The 11,348-nt window shown below is 36.6% G+C and overlaps 2 protein-coding genes across 3 annotated transcripts; both read right to left on the reverse strand.

The window, feature by feature from the left end:
• Positions 1-302: 302 nt before the first annotated feature.
• Positions 303-2,975, reverse strand: LOC141602070 (palmitoyl-acyl carrier protein thioesterase, chloroplastic-like). The gene is made up of 6 exons (XM_074422380.1): positions 2,479-2,975; positions 2,002-2,135; positions 1,803-1,916; positions 1,317-1,494; positions 1,122-1,190; positions 303-640 (listed from the first exon to the last, which is right to left on the reverse strand). Exons 1-6 carry the CDS (start codon positions 2,884-2,886, stop codon positions 344-346), a joined length of 1,200 nt encoding a protein of 399 aa, XP_074278481.1. The 5' UTR covers positions 2,887-2,975; the 3' UTR covers positions 303-343.
• Positions 2,976-3,515: 540 nt separating this feature from the next.
• LOC141602057 (recQ-mediated genome instability protein 1) lies at positions 3,516-10,965 on the reverse strand. 2 transcript variants are annotated; one of them, XM_074422373.1, is made up of 9 exons: positions 10,212-10,950; positions 8,862-9,032; positions 8,478-8,623; positions 7,979-8,148; positions 5,713-6,407; positions 4,892-5,002; positions 4,678-4,806; positions 4,200-4,389; positions 3,516-4,087 (listed from the first exon to the last, which is right to left on the reverse strand). In XM_074422373.1, the coding sequence occupies exons 1-8, from the start codon at positions 10,866-10,868 to the stop codon at positions 4,219-4,221; spliced, it is 2,250 nt and encodes a 749-aa protein (XP_074278474.1). In that variant the 5' UTR covers positions 10,869-10,950; the 3' UTR covers positions 3,516-4,087; positions 4,200-4,218. The 2 variants fall into 2 exon arrangements, with proteins under 2 accessions (XP_074278474.1, XP_074278469.1); XM_074422368.1 differs by having other exon boundaries at positions 3,516-4,389; positions 10,212-10,965.
• Between the last annotated feature and the right edge of the window lie 383 nt (positions 10,966-11,348).

Below are 11,348 nucleotides of genomic sequence, written 5' to 3' on the forward strand. Positions count from 1 at the left end.
TTTTTTTTTTTTTAAATCATGGAATTTTTTTAATGTCCGTATTTTTTAAGTAATAATCAAACGATCCCTATTTTCTAGTTATGTGGATAAAATTTCCAATCTAAGAAAATATGATACTCCGTAATTACTTATTAGATTGCCCCGATGATGAAGAGATCGAAATAAGATGAGCATAATAATATTTTGAAGAACACGCATAAACATAAAATAATTCTAACTTCATATTGTAAAAAAAAATGTCACCCCTAGCCGCACAATTTAAAAAAAAAAAAAAAATCGAAACAAAAGGCAAATAGTGAAATAAAAATAAAAATAAACTCGAATTGATAAATAATAAGCAAATTTATTGTTTGTGTAGCTTGATCTTAGGATGCCATTTGGTTCGAGCTCGAACGATTTCTGCCCTATCATCTTGCATCCGGAGAAGATGGGTACTCTCAATATCGTCTTCAATAATAATTGACTTATTTTCGGGATGAACATTGCCTGTTTCGTCACACTTGGTTGATGATTTACGACAAGTTTGCAAAGAATGCAAACTTGTTAACGATTCAAGAACGTTGGCTTGCCTACATTCTCGACGGTATTCAAGTGTCATACTCGTCATGTCGTAATCTTGCAACACATTCAATGGTACGCTCTGCATTTTACATGTTTAAGTCATTGTAAATAGTTATGGTATGACTGAATTGGACAAAAAATAAAGACAATCATTTGTTCATAAGTCATAACCTAGATATCGAGTTCAAGCTTTGAGAATATAGTGTGGTAAAAACTCATGAAGGAGAGTTTATTTTCCATATCGGCCCTAGTGGCAGTAACGTTCTTACCTTAGTGGGTGTGGGTGTGGAGCCCACATGTTTTTGTAGTCTTACCGTGTATGCTTTATAAAGCAACCCTATTTAAAATTTTACTAATTTTTGCTATGTGAAACCACGTTATTTTTATGAGTGATTCTTGAATAAGTTGAATTTACGTTATAATTCCACCGGTTAAATTTCCTAGAAACGTCATTGCCTAGTGGTCTTGCGGAATTTGAATCCTGACTCAATCCGATGGTATACACCAAAAATAATACGGAGTAACAATGTTCATACGTTGAAACTTGAATTAAAGAATACCTCCAAAATCCAGCCAATATATTTAACATTGTTTACATGCTGATTGGCATCCATGTCATTCCATCTAGGCTGCATTTTTAACAAATACAAGAAAAATGTCAACGCGCTTATACGCAGTTTCATGTTAATTTAATGTGAGACGGTTTCTTAGAAGACTTAGCTAAGGCAGAGCAAGCGATATATACAGTTACTTACCGCTAAGCCAGATCGAACAAAATCAGCAGTTTCATCAGTGAGTTTGTTGATCTTTTGGGTATCATAGTCTCCATTTTCGAGTGCGTGTCGAGGCAGGTAAAATGGTTCAACCTCCTGCCTCACTTCTTTTGGAATTTTTGATATCTTCCTTGTTTCTCTGTTCATTGTCACCCATGTACTACAACACCCACATATATATATATATATATTAATCAATTAATTAACTACTTAATTTCTAAAATCCAGTTTCCCGTCACATAATCATTAAAACATTAAACACTCAAGGGAGCTACAAGAGCGATTTTGATACTGACAAGGTTCGAACTCAGGTCATGAATACAATCACTCATGACGTTACCAACTAAGCTAGTTGACATATGCACGTCCTTTATTATAGTACTCCATGTTGTAAGTTTATGTGATACACAAGTATATTGAAAATTAAAATATAAAAACGCGATTGTACTACCGATTTCCTCAAATTACCTGGTTGCTCTGGTTATAATTTGTTGAGTACTATAATCTCGAATTATCCAATCTCTTCTCATGCCGTTTTTTCCAGCTGCATCAACCCATGTATCTATCTCAACAACATCTCCCCTGTCAATATATAAAACCAATTAAAACCGAGCCTACGTTAATATTTTTTATAAAACCGAATAAAAGAGCTAGGAACGAATCATACCAAGAACTGTATTTATTCACTTGGATATGTACTCGTGTCACAACCCATATAAGTTTTCTGAGACTCATCTCGCGCGTTGCTCCAAACCCGTTTCCTGCTAGTCCCGAACTTGTTACGTGATTCAATGCTGTCTCCTTCATGCACATCATTATAACACTCATTTAGAACAAGTACAATGTATAATCTACATCCACCATTAAATATTTTGTAAATTTTAGTTCGAAAATTGAGGATATATGTGATTAAGAAATGTGATTCTTACATGAACTATTTCATAAGTACTTAATCAACATGTATCATCAAACTCGTAATATTAAATATCAAAAGTGAGAACTTTGTCACCTTTTTATTTGATCATGCATTCAGACCCAACTCAAATTCGAATTAAAACCGATGATAAAAACAAGAACAAAAAACCAAAATTATTCACGATTCGATACGAGAATTGTAATGAAATATGGAAATTAAGAAATGAACCTGTAACAAATTCATGAGGGTTTCCATAGTAGCAGTTTTATCAGGACCAATTTCATAGGATCTAATAATAAACGTTTGTCTATACACAAAACGTTGTTCAACAAATTTTCCAAGCATGCAAGATTGAACCGAATCCTCTTCTTCCTCATCATTAATCACTTGGCTTTTCTTCAATCCCAAGTACGGTGCTTCACCAACACTTATCCCATTAAGTTTCTTCCCCTCGACCACATCCGCATTATGTCGTCGACTTTTGTTGTTTACCACAAATGATCTCGGGTTGTCAGATCGATCCAAACCGTATAAATTTACATTCCATATTTTTCCAACCTCAAAATTATTGTTATTCTTCCTAGGATGACAAAATCGCGGGTTTACAAGGTCGAAACTCTTACAAGAAAATGTCATTTTTTTTTTATTTTGTCGATTATATTTTTAGAAGTTTTTTCTTTTTTTTTTTTGGCTTTGATGAATGATTACAATTGCAAATAAATGGATGCAATAATGTAATTTGGCTTGTAGAGATGATGATAAGATTTAATTGTTTAGGTGGGTGCAACAACTTAATTAAATTTAATATGAAAAATTAAACAAAATAATTTAGTCGTTAATTTTGTTTATAATCTTCCTTGTGGTAGTTTGTGAACGTAGAAAAAATATGATTTATAGCTCAACCACTGTCATCGGCAATACAAGTTTCTTGTATCACTAGCTTACACGCATATATGTAGAATATAAAATTTGCTTTCTATTATGAGGTGGTATACGTTTCGAAATTAGAATAACGGTTTTTCTAACATGTGCGTTACGGACATAGGTTAAAGAGATTCAAATGATTAACATATGGAGGCACATACCTGCCACTGCCAATATACCAATAACCAGGCCCGGTTTAAAGGGTGTTCAAGCGATGAAAGCACACACGGTCTCCAAATTTAGGGGCCCAACTCAACGCCCTTATCAAACCAGGCCATGTTAGTTTGTTCAACCAATGAAAGCGCACACGGCCTCCAAATTTAGGGACCAACGCAACACCCTTATCGAACCATATTAGTTTACGCAACTCTTTCATTTAGCAATTTTAGAAAGAATTCACAGTAATTATCTCACTTACCCAACTTACAGTATTTTAAAATTAAATAATTTAAACTATGCAAACCGAAAAGTTATTGTGAATTAGACATGGCTAAACCAGCATGCCGAATTTAATCTTGAATGTCGGATTCTGTGCAGAGACAATGGAATAATTCAGCCATTTTTGCATGCTGCCATCTCCTGGGGCTGAACTGCTGAAGCTCAACATATGCAAGTCACCATGAAATTCAGCAACATACAAGAACCAGAGGCAAGATATCCACCAAGTTAAGGGATGGAACATTAAGAGTGCGTCCTGGAGATCGTTTTATTTCTTCAGAAGTCCCTGGATACCACTAATAAGCACAATCCTTAATGATCAGACACATCCCCGACCCAACCTGCCCTGTATCCAATGTGACCCATTCATAAGTCATAACACAACTGGTATAGACTGAACCTAAAATGACTGAGTCAACCAGACGTGCATCCTCATCTTCCTTGTTTCACCAGAGCTTTGTTGATTGCAAAGGAACTATTAACCATGCGGAACAAATCATATGACATGACTCGTGAGCATCATCTTGAAGGGATTTTTTTATCCAAAGTTTCTAATGCATCAAGATAGTTGAAGAGTCATAGTTCACCTGTTAATGCCTGTACAGATCATGGTGACAAACTGATGACATTTGAGATGTCATTTTGTGGTAACGGACTGGAAGTGGGATGTTTCACTCTGTGCAGAAGTTGCCAAACATCTATTCCAATACAACTTTCGGTCATTTCGAGAACAACCGGATGACGTGAAGTTTTATTCATCTCTACAAGCATTGTACCCTGAATGACAAACAAGTGAATCATAACATTTTTAGAAACACCAACTAAGCAATCAACAAACTCTACATTCTGAAACAAAGAAAAAAAATTAAATAAATATGGTAGTCTATTGTTCATATATCCTGTAATTCATGCAGAATATAGTGGTAAAGCCATTGAGTGGTGATACTAATGACCTGGGTTTGAAAGCCACCCGTATCAGAAACTGTCCTTCTAGCTCTCCAAACCAGGAAAGAAAAAAGTGCTACTAGTACTCTGTAAAGTGAAAACTAGGGGATGAAAACTTGCCTCAAAAGTCAACAAAAATTTCTGAAATTGAAACAGAATTTTCTTCGTGGATTCGACTACTTCTGAGTCGGAAGAGGTAACAGAAGCTGTGATCTCTTGAGGAGAATGGCCTAACTTACTCTGGACAACCTAAAATAATACCAAAAACCAGTAATAAGTCAACAGAGTGAACAGAAAGGGGTACATTCATAAAACGCAGGTAACCTTCACTCACGTTGTGGTGAATAAATACTTCTGTAATGGAGCTTCCATCGTCAATATAACCCTGAAGTTCAAAAGTAGATCGACCCTTGTACTGGAATCCCTTTACACCAGTCATAATGCACTGCAGAAGTTCGAATAATTCCTCAGAAAACTATATTCTTTAGCCAGTGCCGGTTTGCTGAATTTAAGTATTTGAATGAACTATATAAAAAAGAACAGTTTATTTGGATTAAGGGTTTCAGACAATTCAGAGAGAACGTGATGGGGAGACTACTTTCCACTATTTGGATATGGGGTTGTAGGAAAGAGGAGGAAATTGGATGGATCCATTTTCCATCCCCTTGCATAAATCCATATCATGCAATGACATGAAAGACTTGGCAAAATATGGCCTGACAGCAGTTTGATGTCATGAGTTTTGACAGATTCCACTTTGATGAATGAAATCCGAGAACCTGATATTTGATAAATTTATCGCTTTGGTGACCTAAGGTATATCATAGTGAAATTTTTTTAAACTGAGTGGAATTATAAAGCATATTAAGTACAAAAAACAACATTAAATAAAATATTGAGGTGCAATCTCATATAAAATCTACCGAAAGCTCTTTTACAATCGTCTTTAATTACAAAAGTAGGAAATAACATAAATCTCATGTTACAAAAGTGGAATTTGCAAAAAGAATTGGGTCTGCCAAATTGGAGTTAGCCCTCAAGTCACCAAATTGAAACTTTTCCGTAATATGATTATATTTGTTAACCACAAAATCACCAATGCTGGGTGCAAAACTACTAATAAAATAAGAGAGAGCATAATAGAACAGAATATACCTTGATCTTTCCCTGGACAGAAGGCTGTATATCTTGCATGGCCTCCCATTTGGCTGAAAGACATGCCAAATAAGTGAAAGGAAACTCCTTCTCACCACTTTGTATAAGTGGGTGTTCCATATACTCAACCATTTGCACATCTTCATCCTCAACAACAGCGGTAGAAGTTGAATTACGCAAATTGTTTTCTCCACTGCAAGGTAATCCAGTGGCTTCCCTTCTAACTGGAAGTTCAGGAGTTTCAACAGCACTAGAAAGTGAAGAATTTTCTCCAACTATAGGATGCTGAGCAGCTTCTGAAGTAATAGACTGTCGACAAGATTCTCTATTAATAGAATACTGATCAGATCCGCTTCTCTCAGATTGGTGACCAGAGTTTCTATTAACAGAATGCTGATTAGTTCCCCCCATTTCATAAAGATCTGTAGTTTCCCTTCTCACTGGAAACTCGTGAGTTTCTGCAACACTAGAAAGAGAAGCAGTTTCTCTAGTTGTAGCATGCTCAGCAGCTTCAGTACTATTAGACTGCTGAGCGGATTCTCTACTAATAGAATGCTGATCAGATTCTCTTCTCATAGATTCGGCACCAGTGTTTCTACTAATACTATGCTGATTAGTTCTCCCCCCTCCAAAAAACTCTGTAGTTTCTCTACCAGCAGGGGTGGCTTGCCCTGACCTGCCGAGTGTATCAGCACCTGAAACAGAGGAGCGTGAAGAAAGATAAATACCATATCCATCCCATATTTCTAGTCCCTGTTAATTTTGCAGTCAATCAATGTCAATTTTAATCACTAATTTTAAGTATATAGAGTTTATCATGTAATTCAAAAATAGCCTCTTTGTGTTGCTAACACAAGGGAAGGCTGCGTACATCCGACCCCCTCTTACCCTGCCATTTGAGGGAACCAGAGGCAGTGGGATAAAATCAATTAAAGTTTATGTTGTTTGACCATCAAAATTAAATGGGGAAATATTTAGAAGGTACGGAAGGAGTATAGACATCCATGTCAACAACACAGATCATTGAGGAGCACAATAACTGGTAAAGGTTTGAAAACTCTTTCACAAGTAAACAAGGTCATGACAATTAACCTAATATAGATTTCTTATATATGTACACTAATTGTTCAAGCACAAATCAGAGTTCCAGTTCACCATTCAGGTTACAATTTACAAAAATATCATAAATCAGCATTGCATTGCATACCAAGGGAGAACATATACAGGCATACTAAGACTTGAGAGTCCTTATGCATGCATGCATTATCCATAGCTTGGAAGAGGCCAACAAGACCTATGTGTCATACTGCCATAGTACAATTTTGTAGCCAAACACAAATTTCGCATGTAATTCATACAACAGTATAACACGATGAACAAAGCATCTCATAGTCTTCCTGTGGCTGTGGCTGTGGCTCCATCGATTAACCTCTACCACATGGATCGTCTCAATCACAAAATATAAGAAAATTATTACACTTGTTAAACTGTCATACTAATACACGGCAATGAATGACTATGAGTATCATTACCTACTTAAGTAACTATCGTCACCAAACTACTTGACAAAACACCAATCAAGTACCACTATTATTCTAGCACAGATCAATTGAGTCCTGACTCCTGAGTCTCCTGCCAGTCTGGCACAAGTCACTACAAAGAAAACCATAGCTTTGAAAAGTATGAGGCGCACCAAGGCAATAAGGACCCATGGCAACAACCATAAGGTGTGCCCCTCTTGCATATGAGGCGTGTCGTTTTTGCAAACAAACTTGTGCTTCTCAAAGTATAACTGTATAATTGTGTACACCTATTGTTTTTCGTTAGGGCCTAAAATGTAAAGAAGTAAAAGGTCCAAAAGAAAAAACAAATGGAAATTAATAAAAAAAATGAGCCTTGGTATGTCTGCCTACTTGCTCCTCATGCACCCTGTTTACCTTGTGCACAAGGTGTGCCTCAAAACACCCTAAGAAATTTAAGGTGGTACCGCACTAATTAAAACTAATCTGAAGACACTGATAAAGAGACGCACAGTTGACACAACTACAAAAAAAAAAAAAGATAACCAAAGTCTCTCCTTTTAAGTGTTAAGAACATTCACTGCTTCCATAAAGAGGGTACATATAAGAAAAACATGGACTAGCCTGCTAAGTACTGATGTATTACTTCCTAATTAAACCCCTAGGACTCCATCAAGAGTGGGAACTGGCAAAGAATAAACTGTAGAAATAAGAATGCTATTTAAGTAAAAGAATCTATAACTCACCCTGGAAATCTCGGCGCAGCTGGGCAGCACCATGCACGACAGAAGTCGTAGTGTTTCTTGCAGCAGGATTGGCAACATTGGATGGTACACTATGGTCAGTGACACCATTCTCTGGCCAAGCAGCACGTGTCGCTCTGTTTGACAAGGGAGGAAGAGTCCCAGACCTTGTTCTGCATCATACATTGATAGCAATAAATAACTAGATTCAATGCACAACTAAAATGGAAAACCACACACTTTTACTCAAAACATATGCCAGCCTTGTTAGCAAGACAATAAACGGGCAAAAGAAAATCTAGAAGAGCTTGATGACACATTATATTTATCCTTGTTACTAGCTGTGGGGCCAAATGAACCCTTTTCAGATAGCAAATGGTAAGGAATAACAAGAAACAAAACTCCAACAAGTACAGAAATTTAGTGAGACCTACCACACAAACCACCAACCCTAAAAATATCATTTAAATTGAAAAACAACATCAGAACTGTTTGCTCTTACCTTTTCCCCCTTGGTGGCTTATTAACTTCTTGAACAAGCCTTTGTCTAGCTTTTTCCAGCTCTTCAACAGACCCGCCTAAAACTTCCATTACTTCCGGAACTAACATTAAAAGACCACGTCGGACATGGACATTACGAATGACAACCTACACATTGTAAAACCATATGGCTTAAGGATGTTGGTCAAGGACCAAAAATTAAAGAGTGAACAATAGTTGGGACATTATGAGTTTATAACTGTCATCAGGAACATTCCAGCTTAAATATTTGGAAATTGGAATTGCACCTGGATGAATATGTTACGTGGATACTACAGAACAAGAAAGAAGAATGCAGAATTCCAAAACTCAAGTAACTAAAGAAGATATGGCCAGATGAGTAAACCTTAAAACCGGCAGGTGAAAGTGCTGCAAGACTTTTTATAGGCCGATACTCCATCCCAAACACGCGTTGAACACCATCTGTCATGGAAAGCTTGAGGCATCTCTTGATCCCCGGTGCTGCGTTTTTGTACCTATCTCTTAGAGGACAACTAATATTTACCACCTCATCAACCTGGAGAAAAAGGAAAGTACAAAAGAAAAAGGGCTAAAGGGTTACTATCTAACACTATGTAGAACCAAATGAAAAAACAACATGAAATATCCATATCCTTTCAGTATATCAAATTTCAAAATGAAAAAGGCAAAGATCAAATAAGTGCAAAGTTGAAGGGAAATCTTAGAAATGCCATAAAACAAGCATAAACTTCATCTCAATAACGATCTAATCTAAATAACTAGCGGCCGATCTATAGAAACAAATCATGTGGCTATACAGACAATGCAGCATCAGAAAAACTAAAGACTAAGAAACTGCTTTGTCCATTATCAACAATATAAGGTCACAAAAACTCAGACCTTGGGTACAAAATAATTATTTAAAAAGAAATACAAGATGGAAAATCAGTGCTCTCAAGCTACATTAATTGTTTTAAAACAACGTTCTATAACTTTTCCCACATGGTAACTAATAAGCAACGAAGTACTTAAGTTTCGACATTAATTGAAGCAACAAAGTACTAGCTTTCATCATAACTTCCATAATTTTTTTCACCAAACAGTTTGAAACCATCTTTTGAATGCCAACAATGAACCATAATTTAACAAAGCTCCAAGCTTTCAATTCTATTTGAAACCTAGTCACCTAATTATCCTAAATTACAACTCTCCTTTACTTGCAATGATTTGATGCACAAACCAGTCACAAAACAATAAAAACAACCTTGAAATAAGCGACTTCCCAGCGTCTTCTAGACAATTGAATCACAATCACTAACATTCAAGCCCTCGTCCTTATTTGATAGGAACCATAAGTACATAATTCTTGGTGATTCCGATCAGTATAACCTGCCGACTCCATTTCTTGTCACTACTCAACTCGCGACTATACTACTGAAAAACCAACATAGTAACCTCAAAGAAACAAACTTTCCTGTACTACAAATCTACAATGCCCATAAAACCAAGTACCGCCATAATTCTGAGCAAATTTTACTTTCCCAACAGAATAATTAAGCAAATCAAAGAAACAACCTTCAAAACCCCTGCATCCTATCTATCTATAACATAATCATCAAAAATCGATACGAAGACTATGAAGAAACCCTAACATCATATCAATAACAAAATCACATAATGACTGCATTACACACTAATTAATCACCAAAAATCGATACAAAGATTACGAAATAACCTGAAGAACAAAAGGACCAGCAAGATCAACAAGATGCAAGCCACAAACATTCTCCGGTAAAACCCCAGCACCAACAAAATTCATATCCGAATTCAAAAACTGTCCAAAACAAAGCTTAGCCTTAGTCTCAACATCAAAATTCCCAAAACCCGGGACCGAATTCTGTAACCCTAATTGACATGAATTGAGCCAATCTCTCTTCAACCACAACCCCATTTTCCTCAATTGATCATAAACCGGACAATCCGACGCAGTAAAAGCCGCCGCCGCAATTACCGGAGTTGTCGTCTGCGGCGGCGGCGGTGGAGAAGGAGTGGAGAGATTTTCGGCGACATCAATGAAGTCTTCATCGGATATTTCAATGGCAGCGGTTGTTGTGGTTGTAGCGGTGGGAGTGGAATTTAGGGTTACGTCGGAAATATTAGGCATTTGAATATCATCGTAAAACGCTTCGTCTTCGAAGATTGCGTCTTCGAACACAGCGTCGTTGTCGTTGTTATTGCCACCTTCTTCTTGTTGTTGTCGTTGTTGTTGGTGGTCTTCGAAAATAATGTCGTTGTTATTGTCATCGTGTTGTTGTTGTTGTTGCTGTTGTTGTTCGTTATCGTTGTCGTCGTCGGAAGAGGAGTATACCATGCGACGGTGGCGGCTGCTCATAGTTGTGGTGATTGTGGTGGTTCAATTGAAGTGAAGTGGAGGTTTGGGGAAATAGCGGGAATTTTCCCTCCAAATGTTTATATAGTCTCTTCATTTTGGGTCGGATTTGAATCTAAAACTTCCTATAATTTGGACCCGTTCTTTATTATGTTCTCAAATTCTTACTCGTATTTAAGAGAGACACTCAGACATATCGATTTTAAATTAAACTAGTTGATTGCACCACGCGCTTCGCGCACGGTACCTAGATATTTTAATCGTTGACGTTTCATGTATATGTTAGTGTATCTTTATTTGGCTCGGTTGTGTGTACATGTTAAGTGTTGATCACAATGAAACTATTGTTGTTATAATATTTTGATGGTTGAATCGATTGCCAAAAAAATTACAGTCATTCATAAATAATTCGTATTTAACTTTATTAAGAGTATGAATATTCGAATATAACTACATCTTTTACTTAGATGATTAATTGTCAAA

Source organism: Silene latifolia, chromosome 1, assembly GCF_048544455.1.
Source record: "Silene latifolia isolate original U9 population chromosome 1, ASM4854445v1, whole genome shotgun sequence".
NCBI lineage: Eukaryota > Viridiplantae > Streptophyta > Magnoliopsida > Caryophyllales > Caryophyllaceae > Silene > Silene latifolia.

What these genes read in the sequence shown, in the direction of transcription:
- LOC141602070 (XM_074422380.1), bottom strand. Translation starts at nt 2,886, where the DNA reads ATGACATTTTCTTGTAAGAGTTTCGACCTTGTAAACCCGCGATTTTGT. An exon ending in ATTATAACCAGAGCAACCAG is followed by an intron (nt 1,495 to 1,802) that starts GTAATTTGAGGA and finishes TGGGTGTTGTAG; the next exon opens with TACATGGGTGACAATGAACA. An exon ending in TTGTTCGATCTGGCTTAGCG is followed by an intron (nt 1,191 to 1,316) that starts GTAAGTAACTGT and finishes TTAAAAATGCAG; the next exon opens with CCTAGATGGAATGACATGGA.
- LOC141602057 (XM_074422368.1), bottom strand. Translation starts at nt 10,868, where the DNA reads ATGAGCAGCCGCCACCGTCGCATGGTATACTCCTCTTCCGACGACGAC. An exon ending in TTTCACCTGCCGGTTTTAAG is followed by an intron (nt 8,624 to 8,861) that starts GTTTACTCATCT and finishes TACAATGTGTAG; the next exon opens with GTTGTCATTCGTAATGTCCA. An exon ending in GCTGCGCCGAGATTTCCAGG is followed by an intron (nt 6,408 to 7,978) that starts GTGAGTTATAGA and finishes CCTCTGTTTCAG; the next exon opens with GTGCTGATACACTCGGCAGG.